This window comes from Scedosporium apiospermum (assembly GCF_000732125.1).
Source record: "Scedosporium apiospermum strain IHEM 14462 chromosome Unknown SEQ_SAPIO_0132, whole genome shotgun sequence".
In the NCBI taxonomy this organism is placed as follows: Eukaryota; Fungi; Ascomycota; class Sordariomycetes; order Microascales; family Microascaceae; genus Scedosporium; species Scedosporium apiospermum.
This window is the reverse complement of record NW_015971833.1, coordinates 1324242-1348111: the sequence shown is the minus strand read 5'-3', so window position 1 is coordinate 1348111 and position 23870 is coordinate 1324242. Positions and strand designations below refer to the sequence as shown.

Sequence of the window (23870 nt, the reverse complement as noted above, 5' to 3'; positions counted from 1 at the left end):
GGAGAGAAGTTCCAGACCTCTACGGAGTAGACCTCTAGCCTGGGTCTGGTCGGCCCCTAAACAGTGATCATGATGCTAAATATGCTGCCTCCCGCAGGTACCATGCTGTGCGCCCTCGACATAATTAGAGAGGATTAAATTGGTTCTGGCCGTTCAGTATAAATTGTAATTGTACATTGATCATCGACGCAACTTTGAACCTGCCCATACAAAATTTGCAGTAACAATACCAGTACTTCGTATGTAGGAGAGTACAAAGTCGTGTCCGAAACCCAAACTGGCCCCTCCCTTTGCTTAACCTTGTCATCCCCCCCTTGTCATTGCTGTCACCTTCTGCCGTCTCCCAATATCATCCAAGGACCTTCTTCTCTGAGCGCCCCTTGTCCTCTCCTCCCCTGGACTATTCTCTCCAATAAACCACCACATCTTGTGATTGTCCTCAAGCTTTCTTTCCAACTTGACAAACCATCAGTTTCAACACCTTCTGCCCATCTCATCCATCCCGTCGCCGACGACTTAATTCGATTGAATTGACGCCTAACCCCCCCAGCTCCATCTCGACACCGCCGCCGCCATGCCTGGAATTCGTAAGTTGACGCCATCAATGACCCCCCCGAGATTTTATCCCTCATTCCACCGCCTGCACTGGACATTCTCATCACCTTCAGAGCTCGCCGTGTTTTTTTCGCCTCTGCATTCATGATACTTCCACCTGCATTTTGCTATCACCCCGAGTGCGCCAAGAACTGCCCGTCCGCAGTGCACAGTCCTGCTAATACGTCATTGTGTCTTCCCACAGCTCTCGACGCCCTCGACAACTTGGTCGGCAAGTTCAAGACCGTCTTCAAGAAGAAGAAGCCTGCCAAGCCCGCGGAGGCCAAGCCCGCGGAGGCCCAGCCCGCCGGACCGGCTGCCACGACGACTACTCCTGCTGCTACCGAGCCTACTAAGACCGAGGCCGCCCCCGCCGCCGCTCCTGCTACTGCTCCTGCTCCTGCTCCCGGTTCGTGCCGTACCGCCTTAACGGCCAATACGCCTGAGAGATCTTTTTGGTTAACATAAATGGATATCATAGGTGCCGAAGCTCCTCCTGCTGCTGCTGCTGCTGCCGCCCCTGCTGCTGAAGCTCCCAAGGAGGCCCCCGCTGCGGCTGAGCCTGCTGCTGCCACAACCGCCGCTCCTGCTGCCGAGCCCGCAGCCGCTCCCGGTATACAATGCTCCCAAGACGTCGAATTCGAGGATAGAGGCCGAATGATGATCTGCTAACATGTTATTGATGCAGCTGCTGCTGAGGCCGCCCCTGCACCGGAGGCTGCTAAGCCTGCGGAGCCAGCCGCTGCTACCGAAGCTCCTAAGGAAGCCCCCGCTGCTGCTCCTGCTGCTCCCGCTGCTCCTACTGAGGCTCCTGCTGCCGAGGCTGCCCCCGCCCCCGCTGCCGCTCCTGCCCCTGCCGCTGCGCCAGCCCCTGCGGCCGCCGAAACTCCTGCTCCCGCTGCTGAGGCTCCCAAGGAGGAGCCAAAGGCGGAGGCTGCGCCTGCTGCCCCAGCTGCCGCCACCACTTCCTAAGCTTACTGCTGGTTTAATGCCTTCACGAACATGATATGATGCCTAACCCAGCGGACGATGTGAACGATTTGTCTGGGAAATCGGGGGGGAATGGCTTGGGGGTTGCAGAGACTTTTCTGTCTGGTAGTGCCGGTGGACGTTATTGCTTCTTTTTTTCCAAATTTGTTGGTTTTTTTTTTTTTTTTTTTTTTTTTTGGTGAAGTTGGATTTTGATAATACCCAGGTGAGAATTCAGGGCGGGAGACGGAAGATGGAGAGGCAGGGGGGATAGTTGGCAGGAGTTTCCCTCACCTTATTCAGACCACTTTCATTATGCATAGTTTGAAGAAGAATCAAACTACATTCAATTCAGACGCATCTCTGAAGTAGCCTCAGTCAACCAACAATAAGTAAAATATGGGGATCAAGGTTGCGTGTTGTTTCTCGGCGTTGTAGGGGACGTCTTATACGGCTTGCATTTCAGTCCTGCAAGGTCCCGCACCGGCAACGCTTGGCATCCTAAAAGCTTGGGGAACCGGATCTCTCGGCACTGTCCATCCCTGTCTCCGGGAGGGCACCACGCTGCTGGGAGATGCCAAGGCGTATTAGTCTAGCCGTCAGTTGTCTTTGCTTTTATGTCTTGGCCAGGTCGGCGTAGACAACCAATCTAGGCTTAGGATAATGAGCCTTCTTTGTCTTTCCGCGTTTGCGAATTTCTCTTTCAAGGATGGACATGGAAGAGTTTGCTTGATGGGGAGGGGCGGCGTATCATCATCGAAGGGGAGAGACATGTGAGGCAGGGCAGCGATCTGGAATATATTCGAGGGGGCGTGCCTGTCTTCAAATTCGATCCATTTCTGCCCCTGGGTTCAGAAAGCTCCAGCAGCAGGGTAAGGGATGGCATTCCTATATATTCGAAAGAGCGAGATGTCTATCGACTCAACGCTGCCTCGTTTGAGCCCGTTTCGACGGCTAGGCACATCAGCATCCTGATACTTCACATCGATGCCTATGAGTTCTTTCGATTCTAGAGCTGGCGTTTGCATGGCGAATATATATAAGGGTCTCACGGTACCGTCCTCGAAGCTGGGATCTCGAGTTCTCACTCTCTCAATCCTTACCGCACAGGCACCCACATGCGCTCCTTAGTTCGACAACATCTACGGCCTCCCACTACTTCTGAGCTTGCCCCATCTCTTGACCTACTCGCCTACGAAGTCCACCATGTCTTCACACAATAAACTCTTGCGCCACTCGACCAACAACCGGTCCCGCGTGAAACAGGAAGAAGACGTCGACGACACCGCCCTCGAGGTAGTCAACTCAGCAGCCAGGTACACCCCACCCGGAAACAGTACCATGAGCACCATCTCTCGGATGATCTCCAGCGTCACAGGCATCCTCCCCTCCACGGACAAACCGACCATCAACTTCAACATCCTCAACATGACGGACACCGAGCAGCCTGCCGCCTCAGCCTCCTCCTCGCCAAACCGGAACACGAAGCGACCGGCCCCGCGCGTTACGAACCGGTCTAACCGCCAACAGGAAAAGGCAAAGCATAGAAAGACTGCAAGGGCTGGTAATAATAATGCATTGGTGAGGAGGGCTGGTGCGGATGTGCTCATCAAGAACCACGCTCCGTTGGTCATTAGCATCACGGAGACGACTGGGCTGAATTCTGGGGAGAGGGCGAGGAAGACGATGGATACTATTCTTATTGATTTGATTGATCATGAGGGGATGGTGAGGAGCTATCGGCTTTCGACGAGCTTGGCTGTGGATCAGGTTTATACTTTGAGAGCTCGCGACTCTTGAGTTCTGGGAGTGGAATAATTCCCATATTCGAGAGAGAACTATGGTTTCATCTCACAGGAGATATAACGCTTCCGCGGATAGCTGTTAGGATAATAGGATAGGGAGACTGGCTCTTGAGGTTGGAGAGATAACCTGGGCCATATAGGAAACGGCTGCTCTCAGGAGATGGAAGGGGCAGATTGTCCTTTTACTTTCTCACGGAATTATTTGCTTCGCCCTGGAGTTTTGAATCTAGAGTAGAACACGAATAAAAATTGAAATAAACGTCCTTGAAATTCATTTTTTAAAGATTTACCGAGTATTCATGTATTGTATGACCCCTCAGGGTTGAGGTTGAGCGCGAAGGTGAAAGAAGTGCATCTCACGATGACTAAGCCTCGTCTCATTCATCCCATCCCACTTCCAACACTTCCAACATCATCTCAGCCGATATAGGAAGCAACTACATCAACATCAAACATCATCAGAAAATTAAGAAACAAGACGATATCCTCAGATACCCACTGCATTTTTGTTTTCATACCCAATATCCGTCATATAACCCCATTCTTAATCGAAATATGGAGCCTCCAGCACCACCCCGCCAGGCGGCATCCTTTCCCACCCTCGCAGTCCTCGACCCCACCACCCCCCACACATTCACCAAGCCCTCCAAACGGATCAACGAAGGGCCCGACGTAGAAACATTCTTAGTCTCAAAAGCCTACAGAGATATCGGCATCTTCATCATGCAACTAAACAGGGCCATGTGTCCCCGGAAAATGCCCGGCCCCGCGAGGCGCGAAACGGCAAGGACGTGGACGCTCGACACCCTGGCGGAGTCGTCTCTACCGGCGTCCGTGAAGGGGCTAAGGGGCTTATTGAAGAAAGTGGAGGCTATGGTGGAGGAGGCACCGCCAGATCCCGGCCCGAGACGGTTCGGGAATGTGAGCTTTAGGAAGTGGCATAAGTTGGTGGAGGAGAGGACTGATGCGTTGATGGATGAGTTTATTGACGAGGCGGTGTTGAGCTTTCCTTCTTCTTCGTCTTCTTTTGATGGGGAGGGGGGGAAGGCGGGGCCGAGGGATGAGTTGCGGGCGTACTTCTTGGGAGGATTTGGGAGTGAGCAGAGATTGGATTATGGGACGGGGCATGAGTTGAATTTCCTGGCCTTTTTGGGGTGTCTTTGGAAACTTGGCGCTTTCAAGGATGGTAAAGAAGGAGGAGATCTAGAAAGGAGCTTAGTTCTTGGCGTCCTTGAGCCGTATGTGTCCTTATTCTCCCCCTTTCCCTGGAATATATACACGGGAGCATGGCTAATCTTCATCTTAGTTACCTTCACGTCATCAGGCGTGTCATCCTCACCTACACCTTGGAACCCGCAGGATCTCACGGCGTCTGGGGTCTCGACGACCATTCGTTCCTCCCGTACATTTTTGGCTCCGCGCAGCTTACACGGCCGATTACCGACGACGAGCCCATGCCCCTTGAAGGGTCCGTCAGAGGCGCTCCCAAGACTGGAGATGTCGTCAAATCCGATGTCGTGGAGCGCGAGCGTGAGAGGAACTTGTATTTCTCGGCTATTGGATTCATCAACGACGTGAAGAAGGGCCCATTTTGGGAACACAGTCCTATTCTTTTTGACGTCTCTGGGGTCCAGGACGGATGGGGAAAGATTAACAAGGTATGTATCCTTCACTTAAGTACAAGGCATCCCCTTTCTTCAATGTCCGATTTGCTAATTTCTCTCGAAAAATATAGGGTATGATCAAAATGTTTAACGCAGAAGTTCTATCAAAGTTCCCCGTCGTCCAACATTTCCCCTTCGGCTCCCTATTCTCCTTCGACGAAGACCCCGAGGCCTCTATCCCAATTCAATCCGTGCACATGGCCAACCAGCCTACGGCCATGGCTTGTCCATTACCTTCGGGGGGTATGGGATTAACCGGAGCCCCTTGGGCCCAAGCCGGTGGAATGCCTCGGCCTACGGGTCCTGGGATTCCGTACTCGCGGATTCCCCCGGGCGGAGTAACACAACGGCCCGGGCCGGCAAGAGGCCCACCGAGAGGCGGCCCTGCGTAAAAGATTAGAAATAAAAAAAGCTGAAATGCTAGTGGGGGGCAGGGGAGAAGCAAATGGAAGGACTTCGATTCCGGGTTCTTCGGATTAGGATTTCTCAAAGAGGAGGGGGTGCCTAGGATGGGCTCTAAAAGGGACTAGTCATAAGATATGAATGTGAACGAGTATCATGAACAACCAAACAAATCTCAACAGACTAGCGAAGCTAAAACTTGGCCAAGAAAACGATGGAGAGTATAATGTGACGCGATTTGATTTTTTTCTTTTCGTCGATTTATTCTGGCGTTTAGCTCACCTAAGCTACCTCATTGGAAGCATAAGCAACCGTGAAAAATTACAAATTCAAGCTGAAGGTATGGAGAGGTCCGAAGAAAAGGGGGGCATCCCCGGGGGAAACCCACCCCATTATGACGCCTACCATTCCCTTGGTAACCCTTATCCTACCTTAATGCTGGGCGTTTAAGGAATCCCCGGGTACATGGGAGGCGGGGACCACCGGGGACCGATAAGCGCCGCCTCGGCCTTAAAGGGAAACTGCTCATGCCCGAATATGATCAGCGGTGGGCCGAGTGAGAAAGCTTCCCGTAAACTTGACCGCCACAGCGTGGGAATTAGGAAATTTACAGGAAGTGTATTCTTATGCATATCTGTATTGTTACAAAAGACATAGTCTATTCTATAATTTCAGACGTGGTGCTTAAAACCCCGAGCATTTCTTTTTTAAGCTGGAGGTAAGAAGGACGCGAAGAGGACACCTTGAACGGAGGCGTAGAGGACCATGTACATAACAATGTTGCGGGGGGGGCTACTGCGGGATTTGCTCTGGAGGGAGCGAGCTACCCAGATGTACCATATAGGGTAGGCAGAAGCGAGGCGCGTGATGACCTGGACGTGATAGTTTGTGAAGGCCAGTAGGGCGAGCAGACCCTGGCCGACAGATAAGGACAAGAGGAGACGGGTAGAGGGTGTAGTGGATCGCAGATCGGTGATGACGGATGGTATCATGGGCACAATGGTGGTGTAGGAAGAGGTGAGCATGAGACCAAGCATGGGCAGAGCTAGAAGGAAGAGTGGGAGGTTTCCCAGGGTCCAGTAACGGAGGAAGCCGCAATTCCTAAAAGAAAGTATGTATGTTAAGGGTCCCATCCTTTTTCCTTAGCTAGAAACAGACTTTTTGGTTCTAGGTAAATCTAATCCCCTTTTCGGAGCTAGTCGGGATGAAGGTGGGTGGTGGTGGTGGGGGAAAGGTAAGTGTTTTAGCGGGTTCAAAGAGAAGAAACGTACCAGTACTGTTCTTGCACAAAGTCATAGATGCTAGGGACCAGCTTCGTGCACCAGGGTCTCTTCAGCCCGCCGTCGCCGGATGCTTCGGAACAGTAGCGCAAATAAGCGACGATCTGGGGTGCCACACTCCCCAGCCCGACGAGGACCCCGCCGACGATGGTAGAAGTCACGGTAAAAGCGTTGGTAAGCCGCGGCGAGCGCGCAAACACGTGAAGGGTGGCTAGTAGCTCGACGACGAAGATGATGCCGTTGAGGATGCCGTTGGTTCTACATGTTGTGGCGAGGCCGAGCAAGGCGCCCGAGATAATTAGGCCCAGACCATGGCGGACCGCAGATCCTCCCTCCGATGACACATAGACGAGGTAGCCCGCGAACGAGAGACAGGCGAAAAGGGACTCGGCGTAGGGTGCGGAGAGGAAGAGGCCGGCTGGGGATAGTACGTGTAGTAAGCTTGTAGTCAGAGCAAGGTTCCCGCGGCCGGGGAGGAGGCGTCGGACTAGGGAATAGAGGAGGAACACTGTGAGTAGGTGACTCAAATGAGACACGGCGATGGCAGCTAGGGCCGCCGACTTCACGGTGAGCTGCCCATGGGGCCCTAGGCCGAGGCGAGATGCCAACGGGAGGACGACCCTGGACACTAGGAAGGGCAGGCCAGCGCCGAAGGCCCACTCTTGCTCGAAGACGTAGCCGCGGTTCGCCGACTGGGTGAAGTAGATGGCGTCCCAGCGGGTGAGTCGGGCTGCGATGATGTCAGTTAAGCTCGGCGAAGGTGGGAGGAGGGAAGCTGAGGAGGCGGCGGCGGCGGCGACATGGTCGGGTGGGAGGTTGAGCGCTAGAGACGTGGAGGTGTCATATGATGGGGTAGTGGAGCTGCCCAGGGCGATGGCGAGGAGGAAGGCTTTCCAGGCGACGAAGACCCCGAGGAGGATCGTCCTGTCGCTGGTGGACGTGCCCTGTTGAGACTTGGCCATGGCGATCTTCTCCGGGGAGCTTGATCGATTTCTTGGAGAGCTCTGGTGTATGCAGGGTCTCGTCTATTTCGTAGCTCTGGGCTTCTGCCCATCTAGGGCGGGCGCTGTCGACACGTAAAGCTCGGGAAATCCGGAAATTAGGCGAAAATGTGTCGGTCGTGGAGGAGTAGTGTGAGTTAATTAGAGTCACGAGAAGAGAATTGGCCGGATCAATTGATCTCACTTGGTCTATCCTCCGTCGCGGGCAGGTATGCCTCGAGCGTCCACCGTTACCCGTTGGTGAGGTTCGAAATTAGAAGTACGCGACCGCGACTTCTCAGTTGCAGTTGCACATGCCAAATTGCGAATTGCCTTGCAGGGACGGCAAGTTCCGTCTAACCAAAATTCCGAGTTCGAGTCGACTTGATGCGAGTTCGATCTCCACAGAAGTCGGGACGGATCGTAGGAAATGGAATTCCGCAGGATTTGGAATAATCAACTCAACCGGTCAAACTTTTTTCATCTTTTTTTGCTCCTTTTTTTTCGGTATACGAGGCTAAAAGTTCCACCTGCGGAACCCTGGTGGAGATCTGCTCTATGCGTAGCCTCGCCCGAGAGATGACCTTATTTTCCCGGTTTGCAGAGAATAAGAGCAGAGAAGAAACTAGCAAAAACCCCACAGCGTGGAGTGCCTCGGCTCCGAAGAATATGTTGTACGAATAATTGTGGTTCGGAAAACGAATTTGATCAGGACCCATGGCCCGTTGAAACAAAATCTTAATCCGAATACTCGGACATGGAGTCCGCGGATAGGTGCATTTCGATGTCCGTTTCCGATGCATGCAGGCCGAGAAATCGCCAGCTGTCTGCGAATAAACCGCGAAGGGACGGAGTCACACTTTGTACCTCAGTAGTGTCCATGAATCAAGTGCCTGCAGAGCCTTTTGCTTCAATGTTCCATTGTTTCTTCCCACTTCGTCGGCCCAGTCCCCCCAGGCCCTGGCAGGACTAGCTTGTGGTGGAGCTTATCCTGTTCTGTCCTGGGTCCCCAGCAATATTAAAAACGGCGCTGAACTGCGTCATCAATCAGAACATGATCTTAATCCTCACGGTGAGTGCCGTTGTACCGAATCTCTTGGCAAAGTGCGTGCAGGACATCCGCGCCAAGCCCTTGTTACGAAGGGTAAAGTATCATTGTATCTCTCGAGCGCACACGATCAATACGGCCGAGGGGGGTCTGGCCTGCTCCGGGAGCCATGGAATCCGAAATGATATCCTCGTCTCATATAACCTACTACTCGTACTCGCCTGTAAACAAAGTTCTCAAAGGCCCTTGGCGGCTGCAATGCGTTGATGATCGTCGAGGTTACCTTAAAGGCCCCTGCAACCAGATGCGCAGATACTCCCGCATCTCAATTAATCCCACGTCTACGCTAAGCCTGGCCTGGTCCACCACGTATTTGACGATAGACGTGTCCCGACTAGTTTGCCCTCTCGCTCGTCTCCATCAGGCGGTGGCCCACAGCAGGGAACGACTAATCAGCTGTTGCGGAAGCATCCACCAGCGGAATCGATTCAACCCGCAGCGCCGACCGCCTTCTTGTGGAATTGCGTTTAGAATGCCCTCAACTGCTAACCCACATGATGCTACAGCAAACAGTACGATACAGCAGGCAACAGAATTTCACATCTCTCACCTGGGGCAGGTCGATGGAATAGCGTAGTCGAGGCAACATGACTCGTACGAGACTGCTGTTAGAATGGTCAATGTAAACTCTGCCTCCCTATTATGAATTGAACGAGCCAATTCTACGGACTTAATTCGTAGACATGAAATCAAATCGTTGGGACATCAAATTCCTCCTTCGGCGCCAAAGCCAGGCGGTCTGGCGGCTAGCGAAAAAAGAGTGGGTGCCAAACACCACAATAGCAGTCTTCGCGCCTTCGCTGTGGCCGAGAGACGTGCGAAAGAGAGTGCGGATCGGGGTTACCCATTCCCTCGTAATCAGTATTAGCTACTCTTAGCTACCAGCTACCAGCTACCAGAATTCCAGATCCCTCGGTGCCGATTTCCCAAATGGATCAGAGGCTAGAAGCTTCAAAAAGTTTATTTAACAGCGGCCTCGGGAAGTTGAATAATACGCCCGGTGGCATTTAGTAATAGAGGTAAATCTAAGTAAATCTAGGTAAATCTAGGTCTGCGATTAGAGTGTGCTCGAGAACGTCATGGTCTCTTGGCCCGACAGAATTTCTTTGTGATCGTGATCTTCTCCTTTAAAAGAGCCCAAACATGTCTTCGTTTCCTGCTGCGGTGTAAGATCCTGTTTAGCCAAAGCAGTTTGTGATGCAGCTTCCCATTCCACGTGGCTGGTCCCAGTTCCAGTCCCAATCCTGATCCTAGTCCAAGTCCATTGGCAGGCTCCAGTCGCATTCGGGTTTGCTTCTCGAGTGAGCTCTGGAGCTCTCGACGACTCCAGTGTCTATTGTCCTCCCATTCTCGTACTTCGCATTGCACGTCCGCCCAGAAGTACTTCGTACTCCCGCCCCTCCATCTTCGTATCATACTACCCGTTTCTATTACAACCACAGCGATTATTCCGGGATAATCAGGCAGCACTTTAGTGCTAGCTCTCACTCCTGCATGTTCTACTGCGGTGTCGCCACCGATCTTACGAGGAATCACGGAGTTTGCAGCCCTATCCCTGACCGGAACCAACAATTTCCACCCGTCCGCCCGTCTCCCCAGCTTTCCTGACCACCAAGCCTGTCACTGGTCGTCACTGGTCAGCAACGCAACCACCCATCTCCTGTCGAAGGGAGAGTCGCAGCCGTACCACCATAGCCACCCCCGTTCCGGGTCACCTTCCCTCCTCTTTTGGGAGTTGTCACGGCAAAAATAGAGAAATAAGGGGATAAGCTTATCGTCACACAGAAAAAGGGAGCCTCAAATAGGGTCGGCTGCTCAAGGTTGCCCCCCTTCTCGTCTCTTTGCCTCTTTCCATCCTCCAAACATCAAGTATCACATTTGCACGCAGACGCATCGCGACCGTCCAAAATAAGAGGCAGAAAGAGCAAGCAGGATCAATAGGTTCCACTCGGCTGGGTCCAATTGAACAAATCCCGGGAGACTATCCGAAGAAGACGCGCAAAGCAAAATAATTACCCCAGCGACACGAGGGCCAGTTTAAAGGAGAGAAAGAGCACGCAGAAGCACAAGCACATACGCACACGACCTCGCCTTGACCAGTGCTGTTTGCCCATCCAAGGACAGCCCCCACGTCAAATCCAAGACAATCCTCATCGTACTCGTATTTCTCGCTTTGTGCTCAACTCTCCTCTCCGCTTCTCTCTACTGACCTAGACCTGCCCTCCTTGGATCCTTGGATGCAAAGAAGCGCAGCTCTATCGACCGATTAGCGCTTGGATTGATCGAAGCCTACATACAGCTTACAGGGGTACAGCTGTACATCAGGTTGCCCTCAGCCCAACCTTCTTTTCTCTGACCGCCACAACCCTTGAACCTTCGAAGGCTCCTTTGGCACTATAATACTGGTTACTGTCATCTCTTTTTTTCTCAAAATCATTGATCGCGCATCTTGAAGTCTCTCCGTCTCCCCTTCCGCCTCGGAGAGTCGGGCACCAAATTCCCCGTCGCGGCTCACATCGGACTTCAACCTGGCTGCACATTACATGGTCTCCCCGCCTTCTCACACCTTGCCATTCACGTCTTAACACCATCTTAGCCTACCCGGGCTTCCCGACGAGTGTCATCGTTGGGAGAACCCCTTCTATTGAAACCTGCGGGTCTATCATATCCATCTGACAGGACGACTTTGGTTTCATTTTCGGCATATCAAAATAAGGCTGTCGCTTGTTGCCAATCCCCTTGCGCACACCTTTTCTGTCGTTTCCCTCGGCTTCGGTTTCTTGTTTCTTACCCACCGCCCCTAGTGAGCCTTGGCACACACACCGTTTCTAGTCGCCGTTTGCTCACCTTTCTACCCACTTTCTTCACGAGCCTCCTCGGGAACCGCGTATTGTAGATTGTCCGTTTGGGCTAACTAGCCCAACCCAACCCATCATCCCATCCCAACCCGCTGCATATCCATTGCTAGCCCTGCAAGGTCTTGTCCCCCACCCCACTGACCGACTGTCCTCCACCTACACCTGCAGCAGTGTCTTATCCTGGATCGACCCAACTCGCCGATTCCAATTCCAACTCGTGATAGCACCACCGGCCATCATCGCAGCCCGCCCCGCCTGCTCCTGAACGCTCGGTCATTTTTTTTTTCTTTTCTTTTTCTTTTTTTCTTTTTTCTTCTTTTTTCTTTTCCCCGATCCTCCGACCCAAAACGGCCTGGGCTCTTTTTTTTTGAATTCCATATCCGGTCCGGAAGCATCGGCTAGACACTGGTGCTATGAAGTACCTATCCAGTCTGCCTTTCGCGAATGTTTAAGAGGCATTCGCCACGACAATGTTCCTTCACTCTGGGGCCAGTCTGCATGGCCACGAATATTCATCGCCGCCACCGCAAAACCGTCCACCATTACGGATACCTTATTTGAGATCCGCTCTTCGACAGATGTCGGATCACGAAACTAACACAACCTACTCAACCCCACGACGCCTCTCATTCCAAGACGAAGAACCCAACGCCAAAGGCCAAGCATCATCATCCTCCTCCAGGCCGGAATCTTTTATAGAATCACCCGGAACCCCCACACCAGAAGTGCGAGCTTTCCGACCCCGACCCAAATCGGAATCCTTTTCTAGAAGTCAGCATGTTGTGAGATTCGCGGAACCGGAGTCCGATGCAGACGAGCCAAGGGAACTAAGGGAACCAAGGGAACCAAGCGTGCAGCCTCGATCCGACGTACGGTCACCAACCGTTAACTGGGCAGTCCATAGCGAAGACGAGAGTGCATACTCCGAACTCAGTGACGGGAATTCCACGTTGCTTTTCCACGGGAGAAAGAAGAGGAGGACCCCGAGGTCAGCCATGCGATATCTGGTTGCGCAGCCTCCCGGATATAAACACCGCCGTTTCATCCACGTGCGCCCGAAGCTCCTCCTTCAACTCCAGCAGCTTACGGAGCCGCGGCCAAAACCCGCCTTCGATGCCTTGTCGTCGAGTGTTCTCCGAGGCTCTTTAATCGGTACGCGCCTCTCGAAGCGGTTTCCTAGGCTTCTCGGCCTCGGGAGCCATCTCGGGCCCGATGATGTAATTATCGCGGAGAGCGAGGATTACGATTCGGAAGGGTCCGATGATGATAATAATGACCCTCTTGGCAGCAGGGAACTGCTTGCCGTTATTAGTCCGCGACTTACATCTGGCTTTGGATGCACCGATGTTGTCCTTGCCGATGGGTCGATCTGGACCGCAAGTATACTGCCCAATGGATCCTACGAGTTCGTTCACATAAACGAAGAGGGACGCGCCATAACAGCGCGGTGGGTTAAGAGGAGGATCGCATTCGAAGATGAGGAACATTATAAATTTACCTTTAGCATCATCGACCCGACGTCGAGACGACATCCCATCATGGGAACCCTCACGCAATCTACGCTTGAGGTTCTCAACCACTACACTACCGTATCTCCCCACTCCTCCGCAAGACACCCCCCTACTCGGCCTTACTCCTTCGACGCCAACGGCGCATCTCCTATCCCACTCGAAGAACGAACCTCGGAAAGAACGATTCTTCCCGTCGACCAGCGCACGCGCACATTTATCACCGTTTCTGCGATGTGGATATCCCTCCAGCAGCTCGGCATCATCTCAGCGACGCCAAGAAACTGTCCCAATATGATAGCGCCTCCCTCGACGACTAGCTTACCCACCCAACAATTAACCCGCTCACGAAGGGTATCGACGCCGTTACCTCCCGTGCGCGCGCCAACACCCCAGAGCAACGGCTGCGGAACATGCCAACCAACCGCGGTGCCCCCCTCACCGGCCGTTTCGATCTCACCGTCTTCCACCATGCAATCGCAACCACCGCAACAGCAAATGACCACTACCGAGATGAAACGGGCTTCGTCTACGGGGGCGGCGTTTATGCGCCGGAGGATGGCAGCGCCGCCGGAGAAGAGGAAGTCAATGACGATGCCGGATGACGGCTTTGGGGATGGGGTTGCTGAGCCGCCTGCGAAGGTGAAGCTGTATACGAGGATTAAAAAGGCGTTGGGGTTTAAGAAGGGCGAACCTGAGAGGTGACCGCCGCCACAACGTTTATATATCCAGACTGGATGCAATATCTTATTCTTCTCCCCCCTTGTTTTACTCTCCTTTTCGAGGCTCATGTCAGAGGGGGAACATGAGCTTCACGACATAACCACCTTTTTTTCTTTGTTCATTTTTTTCTTGGGTGTATATACCTTTTTTGGGTGCTCGGTGTCTAGGGACAACTGTTGAAATTGGAAACGAGAACCATGTCATGAAACGATAACCTTTTTGTTGTACAATATGGTGGAAGCAATGGTGTCTCGTGAAGAGACGGTGGGAAGATAAAAGCCTTTTTTTCCGCTTTTCTCATATTAGATATCTCCTTCGCTTGAAGATGATAGATATATGAAGGCCTCGATAGGCGAATTTCAGTCTGAGCTACTTCCGAGTTCCAGTCTTGGTGATCAACTTTGCAGTACCTGCGGTGTTTGTGCAGCTATCCTAAAATCGGATGGAAGGTACTGGAGAAAAAAAGAGTCTGGTAGGAAACTTGGGCGTTTCTGGTGCGCAGAGTGTCGTCGCATAGGAGGAACTGTAATTGGGACCAGAAGCGGTGGAATCCTAAGATGTGCAGAGACCAGAGAGACGAGGGGAGTCGTAGATGTCTAGCTTGAAGTCACACCTTCCAAGTTTGTTGGAAATGTCAGAAGTAGTTCATCAGAAGTTGAGGTGTAAGTCGTTCCTACTCCCTCAGAGCTGGAACGCAACTGCCGGTGTACAGTATTGATGGATCTAATTACACTGTAAGAAGCTTTTCAGCTGGAGACCGAAATTTAACCTCAAGACGGTACACTTTCCTGCAGCATGGGGTGCATCACATCCCTGGATCGAGCCAAGCTGAAGTTTCATATGGGCAAGTTGAATATCCCCTGGCCTCAGTGTTGATACCCTGACTATCCAATGCCCTCCCTATAAAAGGACACAGCGAGGAAGGAGCTCCCAAGGGTATATCCATTTCTGTCGAGGGCGAGGATGAATGAATTGGCCCATGTTTGGGGCAAACAGAACTCATTGTGAAAAATACCAACTCTTATTATCATGAGAGTCTTTGAGCAGTCGTGGAGCTAATTTTCTCCATTGCTGTGTTCAACATTCACACTCTCTTGCCCCTTCGCCTGCTTAGAATGAATCTCTAGCCCCCAAGAAGAGTAAGTCCTTCTCTTATCAATCTCCAATCAAGATCCCGCTTTTTCCATCTTGTTAATCCATCTTGTGGCTTCTCACAGACAAATATCAATTTCCAAACACATTAAGCCCATTGCCTCCAGATACCACAGTTGGGTTGCTTCCACTCAGAAGATACCTCAATGCCGTCCGCCCAACACTCTGGCAGCGGAAACACCGCTGTGAACCCAACTGCTCAGACCAGCCAGTTAGGTGATGGCCATCGGGACATGGCCAGACGACCAGTCACGCCCGAGGCCCCCATACCAGATGAAACTCTTACAATCTTCGACCAGCTCCCAGACCCAGAAACCCAAAGCCTGGTAGCCTTTGAGATCTCCTGCTTCGATCCCGTCGAAGGTCTCATGGGCCAAGGCGACTGGTTGGCCATCCTCCTAACTCAGTGCCCCAGCACGCACCTCGGAAGAAAGCTCTGGAAATACCTAAAATACCTTCGACGGAACTTCGCCAACCATGTCTCCCATGTACCGAACCTCTCGGCGCAAACGGCTCATTTCCGTGAGCGGGCAGAGTACTACAAGCGGGTCTTCGAGGAAATTGAGTCCCTCGTCGATGAAGTCTGCCATGCTGCGCATACCGAGGAAACTGCGGTCGTGAGAGAGACGGAGCTCAGGACGCTACATATTCCTATGTGCGTGGCTATCGCCAAGGCGATCGTGGATGCGGCGACGGAACTTGGCAGGAAGACGGGGACGTTTACGAAATCGACTTTGAACATCCTTACGAAGGTGTCGGTGTGGATCGTGAAACTCAACCTCGTAGCCGGGGATATGGTCAAAGATGGTAATCTTGACGGAGGAGAGTTTGAGGTCTCGTTGGGGCCGAGGTACAGGATGGTAGAGGCTATGGAAGGCTTTGTGCAGAGGGTGTCAGGGGGACTCAACGCGATCGCAGCGCAAGAGAGACTACTAACCCGTGAACAATCCCGAGATTCTGAGGGGCCAGAGGCTGAGAAGCCGCTTGGCATGCAACCCAACCCGCAGTCCATTACCCCTAGTGACCCAGTCGGGACCGAGAAGGTCAGACCTATGACAACTTCTAATTCGCCAGATCGACACGCGAGCACGTCAAGTCGTGCGCCATCTCAGGATGGTTCTGTGCGAGACGAAGGACTATCTCGCTCAACATCAGCGCCGTCAGATGCCCGCAACAACCCCAGCAACGAGAAGCCTCCTGCCGCAAAATCGAACCCCTCTATACCAGTGGTATCCTTCACACGAGTGGACCGAAGAGCTCAGATGAGGGAGAAGATGGCGCGGAGGGCAAACGGCGGCGATGCCGCCACTCGAAGGCCAGGTTCCGCGATCACTCCTAGAAGTACTATCACCGCCCCGCGATCGGCCTTTTCCCTTCCTCCCGATTCCACTTTTAGCAAGGAAAGCAGCCCCACGCGTATTGTCACGGCCACCGCGATAACATCGACGACGGCCAGTTATAGCGTCTCCTCGCCTGTCCAACCACGTGTCGCGGGTAATGCGCAAGAACCGAGCTTCGATTCCTCTACTTCGCATGAGGAGCTCTGTGTCTCTTCTACCAACCGGCTCGACCCTAATACAGGAAGGTGATACTATCATCGTCGAAACACATGAGGGCAGTTTCCCATGGCTGGCTAACAGGTGGATATCGGGAGGTTGGCGTGGCGGCCGACCTGACGCGAGACGAGAAGGAACTGCGCACGCACATCTCTGTTGTTGAGGTGGCGATGAGAGAGATTTTTCAAGCTCACGAGCTCCTTTTGGGTGTATAGATATTGAAGGTGGTTCGGAGCGTTGGGGAGTTCAATGGACACTGGAGTTTTATGGGAAGGGTTTGGAACAAGACTTCAATCAAGATGATGCATGACTTCAATAATACCAGTAGTAATGAGAGACTCTACTCTGGCCAATTGTACTTCTTAACCCTCTTAATTTTCAAAGTTGCTACTAAGCGTGTATTCAAAATCGACCAAGGGTAATCGCATTCCCATTATCCATATTTTTCCTTCCTTTTTTTCTTTCCCCTGTTCCCGATTCCTTTCCTCTCTGACGATAGGATTCGGGCTGCCTCATATGAAATAATTACAGCCGCTCCGCCATCTATCGCATCTAAGTCTATTGTGGTGGGATACAGGGACGGACAGGACAGACGGACGAGGTGAGGTTGAGGTTGACTCAGCAATCGAGGATATCAAATGTTTGGTCTGGCTCGCCTCTCTGGGAATTAAGAGATCCGGAGAGGCCTGAAACCTTAGGATTGATGCAACACCATATGCTCCTGAGAGGGGGCAAAGCTCCCAGTTTGAATCAATTTGAAATTGGTCCTTCAATGTTGTCGTCAATTGATCTTTTCTTCTTTTCTTCTCTCTTCCCACCTCACCTTGGAAAGACTCTCGTGAAACTCGTCCCATAGCTCCCATTCCCCCCTGCTGCTAATCGAAGACGAGGGTGGATCTCACGTCAATTTCCTGGGAAACGGTGCGACTATTCTCAGGCCTGAACAATAAAGTGACAGCTCACTGACCCAGACCGAGCTCTTCTTACCTTACACCGCCTCCGGGATGATGACGAAGGATTATTATACCATCTCGTTTCAGGAGGCCTATAATACCAGGTGATATCCCGTGATGGACAAACTCAGGGAGCTATTTTTTCTTGATTGTCAACCAGACTTCAGAGCTTAACCATGGGGTAGGGGGAGGGGAGGTTTCCCTCCCAAGTTTCCAAGCATGGACCAAGCGCAGATCCGCATCGACGTTGCTTGGGAACCTACCTTGCTTTGAGAGGTCGGCAAACTGTGAGACCGTGTCGGAGGTGAGTGGTAGTCTAAAACGGGTATTATGCGTCATTGCTTCTTTGCAACGGCGAGCACGGGGTAATACTTTTATAAGTTTGTCTGCTAAGAGGCTGGGATGAAGGGTCTTCTGAAGGGGTCTTGCTTGCTCTTTTGGGGGGAAGCTAAATTGATTGCATCCATGTTCCCAAAGGCTCTTTGACGCGCATGGTTTTTTTGGTTTCGCGCAAGGTTTGGGGGCCTTCGTACCCAATTACAGAGGAGCATGGGAATTCGTGGGAATTCGTGGGAATTCGTGGGTGTCCAGGGATCTGCGAGGCAGGTTGTGCAGGACTGCGGACTCAGGTGGGCATTGATGTAGCGGTACGGAGTCTAGGATGGGACATCAGATGAAAGTTGGGACGCCAGACTCCATCTCGACAGGAGGGTGGCGTTTCTTCGATAGAATTGGGGAGCACGCATTAGCTTCAATGATTGTTTTCGCAAGCTGCGATCAGCTTGTTTGGTGTCTTGCGGCACCAAGAAAGCTGGACAACCACGCCATACGATGCTCCGTCCAGGGGAGCTGTTGCTCTAGGACGAAGTACCAGAACACGGGCTCCAGAATTGTTGGTTGATTGATTGATGCAGGTAAGCAGTCTTGAGGCTGCCCCGTGATCAGACACGTTGATACTTCGTTCCTCGTACTCATGCTGGTGGTTCGCCGTGTCCAGGCACTTTGCTGCGTGGTCCCTCGTGCAAATTAGTACATACAAACCTTGAGTACCGGTACCTCTTGCGGTGTGATTAGAGTGTCACCACCGCAATGAAGACTCCTGGTTGGCCGGCCTGACTAAAGTGGGTGCTAGGACCCAGGCTAGGCTCAATACGGCCAGCTACCAATCCGCAACCTGGAAGTGCCAATCTCCAAGGAAGGCGGTCCCTCGCGTAGTATCCATAGTATCCATCCCTCATGCTCGGCCCGGAACCAAGAAGCCAATTTTTCGAATCCTCCCCCCTTATCCACTTCTCCAAGAAAATCTGCGCAAAAAGGAAGTCGAAAACACCACGAGATTCATACGAGGGACCAACGTTTAGAAGAATTAACCCGCCGCATAACCCGTTGACTCTCTAGTCTCAGGGAGAGAGCACCGTGTTCTCTATCGTTTGAACGACGTGTCTGTCTTACTGAGCTTGCTCGACCGACTTCGTTGGAGCGTGTCATTTACTCAGGGGCCCTTTTCCAATCGACGACCCCACGAGTCCATTTTTTATCGTCCGATCTTGTCGACTTTCCACCGAACGCCTTTTCGTCCTGTTTGTTCAGCACCGTTTTTCGTCGTGTTCGTTGTCATTCAGCCTTCCTTTTAATCGTAGCTCTTTTTGTCAAGGAGAGCTTCTTTGGGAAATATCTGAAGTGGTAAGCGCCAGCAAAAACCCCTTCTGTCCCTCCTTGGCGGTGTCTCTAGATATCCACCATTGATGTTCCTCCGCGCAAAGTGAGACGGTGGTATTCTCCTACACAATTCTCAACCTGTCCCTAGAACGACGCGACAAGTATTTCGAGCTTATACGTTTACCATTCATCTGCCGCTAAGGGCAAACTCGACCGGGCCATCCGTGACGGGAGATCATTAGAGGGGCTTTAACTAACCTTTCGCGTGGTCTCTAGCCGTACTTGTTTAGTTGCACCACTCCCGATTAATACTGTGATATACTCTATTCAAGGTAGACATTATGGCCGACAACGAGAGCTTTGAGGTCGTCTCCCACGGCGACGCTGCCCCTGCCGCCTCGGCTCCCGCCGAACCTAGTCAGGTCCCCTCCTCACCTCCATCCGCCGCCAACGGTGTCAGCAAGACGAGGACGGCAACATCGGGTTCTGCCACGAAGCCGACCACAGCCCGCCGCCCAGTGACCGCCTCGGCAGCCACTAAGACGACAGCGTCCTCCGCCGCCCGTGCTACCGGTGGGCTCAGCAAGCCTCCAACCCGACCTCCCGTGTCGTCCACTGTCCGCCGCACAGCAGCTGCCAGCGTCTCGTCTACCGCTACCCACCGATCGCGGGCCTCCATCTCTGCCTCCGAGGATGAGAGCCACAAGCGGACCCTCACGTCCAGCGCCCGTCGCACCTCGACTGTTTCTGGCTCTTCGCTGAGCTCCTCCTCCCCCGGAAGGACCACGGAGCGAAGGACAGGAACGGCTACAGCCCCATCCGCTGCCAGCACTGCCAGGCGGGCTGCTGCCGGAACCGCTGCTGCCGCATCCCCACGAACTGCTACCAGCTCGACGTCTTCGAGGACCGCTGCCTCCTCGAGCGCCGCCCCGACGAGTGCCACGAGAACCCGTTCCACCGCTTCGACCGGCGTTGTTGCCGAGGCAAGGAAGAGGCTATCACTCGCCAGTGGAAGTACCACTGCCGCCCCCTCTGCTGCGAGACCCGTGTCTCGTTCCTCTGCTAGCGGTGCCGCCGTATCTAGCAAGGAGCTCGAGGAGCTTAAGGCTAAGCTAGCTGAGAAGGAGGCCGAAATAGAATCACTCAAGACCAAGGTCCAGACAGCGGAGGACAGGGTCACCGAGCTGGGACAAGCCGCCCAAAACGAGGAGGCTGGTGCCAAGGCCGCTGAAGAGCACACCGTCGAGATTGACGGCTTGAAGGCCGAGCATGAGACTGCCGTCGCAGACCTCGAGGGACAGGTTGCTGCCGCAAGTGAGAGGGCGCAGGCCGTCGAGGCCGAGCTGGAGCAGCAAAGGGCTCAATACAACGACATTGTTGCTTCCAAGGAGGCGGTGGAAGCTGAACTCGTCTCCCTGAAGCAGACAATCGAGACCCTTGAGGCCGCCCATGCCGAGAAACTGGGCGAATCTCAGGCTGCCCTCAACAAGGCTGTTGAGGAGCGCCTGAGGGAAATCGAGGTGCTCGAAGCTAAGCATACCGCTGAGCTGGAGAGGATTTCCTCCAACTCCTCTGAGAGCGAGCAGGCCATCACGGCTCTGAAGGCTAGTCATGAGGCAGCTCTTGCCGAGCTCCAGAACAAGATTGACGAGTTGACTGCTTCCCAAGCGACGCTGGAGGCTGATCACGCTGCTTCTATTGCAGCTGCTGGTGAGCAGCTTGGCTCGACGGTTGCCGCTCTCGAGGCTCAAGTTTCGGAGCTTACCGCCAAGGTTGATGCTGCGCAGAAGGCTAGCGAGACTGCTGAGGCTCAAGTCCAGGCCAAGACGGCGGAGTTGGAGGATGTCAGGGCCAGCCTTGCGGACTTTGAATCCCAATTGAGCCGTGCCAAGTCTGAACTTGACGCGTCTCTGGAAAAGATAACCGCCTTGGAGGAGAAGGCTGCCACCATCCAGCAGGAGAGCGTCGCCAAGGACGAGGCCCTCAAGGAGGTCCTGAGGAAGCACGAGGAGCAGCTGAAGCAGGTTTCGCAGGACTACGAAGACGAGATCGAGAGCCTCCGTGGAGACGCCTTCTTCAAGCGGAAGTTCCAGGAGCTAGAGGCTAAGCACAACGACCTGACCGAGAACCATGCTGCGGTCGTTGAGAGCCACAGTCTCGCACTCGAAGCTGCCAAGAAAGAGCACGAAGCCGCCGTCGCCGCCCTCGAGGCGCGAGAGGAGGAGTTCCAGAGAGATCTGGCCGCCCTCCGCGCCAGCCACGCCGAGGAGCTCCACAGCGCTAGGCATACGGCCGCGGGCGAGCTGGAGTCCACGATAGACCAGCTGAAGGCGAGCCACGCGAAGCAGATTGAGGTGCTCAGGAGCGAAAGCGAGGCTGCGCTTACCAAGGAACTCGAGGCGCTCGGCGCTTCTCACGCCAAGATCGTCGAGGACCTCCAGAGGGAGATCGAGGAGGAGAAGCAGGGCATCTTCGCTGCTCACGAGCAGGAGCTTGCCAAGGTCAGGGAGGCTGGGGACAGCGCCCACGCTACTGAGGTTGAGGGTTTGAAGAAGGAACTCGAGGCTGCCATCTCGAGCTCCGAGGCTCTCAAGGCTGAAGCCGCCGCGTCCAGCAGTGCCCAGGTTGCCGAAATTGAGCAGCTGAAGAAGGATCTTGAGGTCGCCAAGGCCCAGATTGAGTCGGGCGCCAGCGCGCACGGCGCCGAGATTGAGAACTTGAAGAAGGACCTCGAGGCGGCCAAGGCTGAGGTCGAGAAGGCGCAGGCCGACCTCGTTGCCGCGGTAGAAGCCGCGAAGAAGGAACTCGAGGCCTCGCACGCCACGGAGGTTGAGAAGTTGATTTCGGTGAACGCCGAGGCGATCGATGCGCTTAAGAAGCAGTCTGCTGAGGACTCTGCTTCGCACGCTGAGACGATTGCCATTCTTAAAGATACGCAAGCGAAGGCCTTCGATGACTTGACCGCTGAGCATGAGGCGCGGATTGGTGCTCTTACGGACGAGCACAGCAGCAAGTACAAGGTAAGTTAGCCGCAGTCGCAGATTAGTGGCTGATTTTTGCTAACATGTGAGAAACAAAGACTGCCATTGATGAGCTCGAATCGACCAAGGAAACTCTAGCTAAGGTGCAAGCCGATGTGGAGGAGCTCGGCCAGCAACTCGCGAACGAGAAGATGGAGCGCGCAACAGCTCAAGCCGACCTCGACGCCGCCCGGAACGCGAAGCCCGACACGACAGAACTCGACGCCCTCAAGGTCGAGCTAGAGACCCAGAAGGAAACGTACGAGAAGCAGCTCGAGGCCAGCAAGGCGGAGCTCGCGGACCTCAAGTCGGACGTCGAAGTGGCGCAGAAGGAGCTTGAGGCTCACAGGCTGGACGCCGAGGCCAAGGCCAAGACGGCCAAGGCGGACTTTGAGGATATGCACCATACGATGACGGAGCTCATTGAGACGGAGCAGAAGAAGACTAAAGAGCTGCAGGAGAAGCTTGAGGAGGTGGAGAAGAAGATTGAGGCGTTGGAGAAGACGGTTGAGGAGAAGGAGAAGCAGATCGAGGAGAAGGAGAAGAAGATTGGCGAGAAGGAGAAGGCTGTGGAAGAGCTCCAGGCGCAACTCAAGGTCAAGGATGCGGAAATTGCCGAAGCCAAGGTGCGTAACGAACAATATTCCTCCTCTGTGTCCTCTTGTGCTTGATCGAGAGTTGCTGACGATGAGATGATGCGCGTACAGGCCAATGCTGCCGCGACATCAAAGGATAAGAGCGACACCGATGCTGACGCCGAGAACGAGACGGCGGCTGCCGAAGGTGAGGAAAACGACTATTCATCGGCAGCATTAGCTTCGGTGCGAGGGCCCCTTGCTTGATGCCTCCCTTCTTTTCTTTGAACCTAGTGTAGCGACATCCGTCACGCACGGTTGTCTCTATTTACACAGGGGTGTCTTGTTTGGGCTATGTTTTGCTGACTATTATTGGTTTTTATAGCTGGCAAAAGCTAGGGTGACTGCCAAGCAGATGGACTCGGTCGAGGCGGATATCAGGGAGCGTAACCGAGAGTGAGTGTCGACGATGACCAGAAGGGGACGTGTGTTCTTGGGGAAACGCGGTTTACTAATGCGCTACACAGGATGCTCAACTCGATCACGGACATTACGCAGTCGGCTTAATGCGTGATGATTGTCTGCGTTTTCCCCACTCCCTTGCGATTTCTCTTATGCGACGTCGACTCCTAACTTTGCGTCTTGGGTTGTTTGGTTTCTCTCTTGTCGTTATAATCTTTTTGTAATATTGCGGCTCTGTCGTATTTATCACCCACCCATCCACTTGATGAAAGCTATCGAGGGTCGAAAAGAGTCTATCGAAGTTTTGTGGCAGAGTTGTTTATTTTTCCCATGGGGAGATTGATTTTTTTTTTTTCTTTCTTGTCTCTTTTGGTTCTCGTTCCCCGAGTGCATTGTCGTTGTTTTGTAGTTTGATTTGTGGATGAGTTTGGCGGGGATGGGATTCGACGATACCCTGTTCTTGATGTTGATATAACCTTTGGGATATCTAATTTATTGGACCTGTTCTAAGTTCTGGACGTGCATCAAATATCTTTGTCCGTCTTTGTTGTCGTTAGGATAATGGTACCATATTGCGCTTGGGATATCTCGAAAAATCCGTT

At 53.2% G+C, this 23870-nt stretch overlaps 4 protein-coding genes and 3 pseudogenes across 4 annotated transcripts; 6 read left to right on the top strand and 1 right to left on the bottom strand.

The window, feature by feature from the left end:
- Nucleotides 1-574: 574 nt before the first annotated feature.
- Nucleotides 575-1566, top strand: SAPIO_CDS9095 (uncharacterized protein; the record flags this gene model as incomplete). Its single annotated transcript, XM_016790579.1, has 4 exons — nt 575-587; nt 800-1003; nt 1076-1207; nt 1283-1566. The coding sequence occupies 4 exons, from the start codon at nt 575-577 to the stop codon at nt 1564-1566; spliced, it is 633 nt and encodes a 210-aa protein (XP_016639882.1).
- Nucleotides 1567-2769: 1203 nt separating this feature from the next.
- On the top strand, nt 2770-3363 carry SAPIO_CDS9094 (annotated as a pseudogene; the record flags this gene model as incomplete).
- A 560-nt stretch (nt 3364-3923) lies between these two features.
- SAPIO_CDS9093 (Serine/threonine-protein phosphatase 2A activator 1) lies at nt 3924-5424 on the top strand (the record flags this gene model as incomplete). Its single annotated transcript, XM_016790578.1, has 3 exons — nt 3924-4606; nt 4675-5026; nt 5104-5424. 3 exons carry the CDS (start codon nt 3924-3926, stop codon nt 5422-5424), a joined length of 1356 nt encoding a protein of 451 aa, XP_016639881.1.
- A 717-nt stretch (nt 5425-6141) lies between these two features.
- SAPIO_CDS9092 (GPI mannosyltransferase 2) lies at nt 6142-7676 on the bottom strand (the record flags this gene model as incomplete). The annotated part of the gene is made up of 2 exons (XM_016790577.1): nt 6142-6535; nt 6706-7676. 2 exons carry the CDS (start codon nt 7674-7676, stop codon nt 6142-6144), a joined length of 1365 nt encoding a protein of 454 aa, XP_016639880.1.
- A 4979-nt stretch (nt 7677-12655) lies between these two features.
- On the top strand, nt 12656-13873 carry SAPIO_CDS9091 (annotated as a pseudogene; the record flags this gene model as incomplete).
- A 1316-nt stretch (nt 13874-15189) lies between these two features.
- Nucleotides 15190-16632, top strand: SAPIO_CDS9090 (annotated as a pseudogene; the record flags this gene model as incomplete).
- A 2920-nt stretch (nt 16633-19552) lies between these two features.
- On the top strand, nt 19553-23373 carry SAPIO_CDS9089 (uncharacterized protein; the record flags this gene model as incomplete). Its single annotated transcript, XM_016790576.1, has 5 exons — nt 19553-22231; nt 22291-22857; nt 22939-23052; nt 23192-23262; nt 23334-23373. The coding sequence occupies 5 exons, from the start codon at nt 19553-19555 to the stop codon at nt 23371-23373; spliced, it is 3471 nt and encodes a 1156-aa protein (XP_016639879.1).
- Nucleotides 23374-23870: the final 497 nt, after the last annotated feature.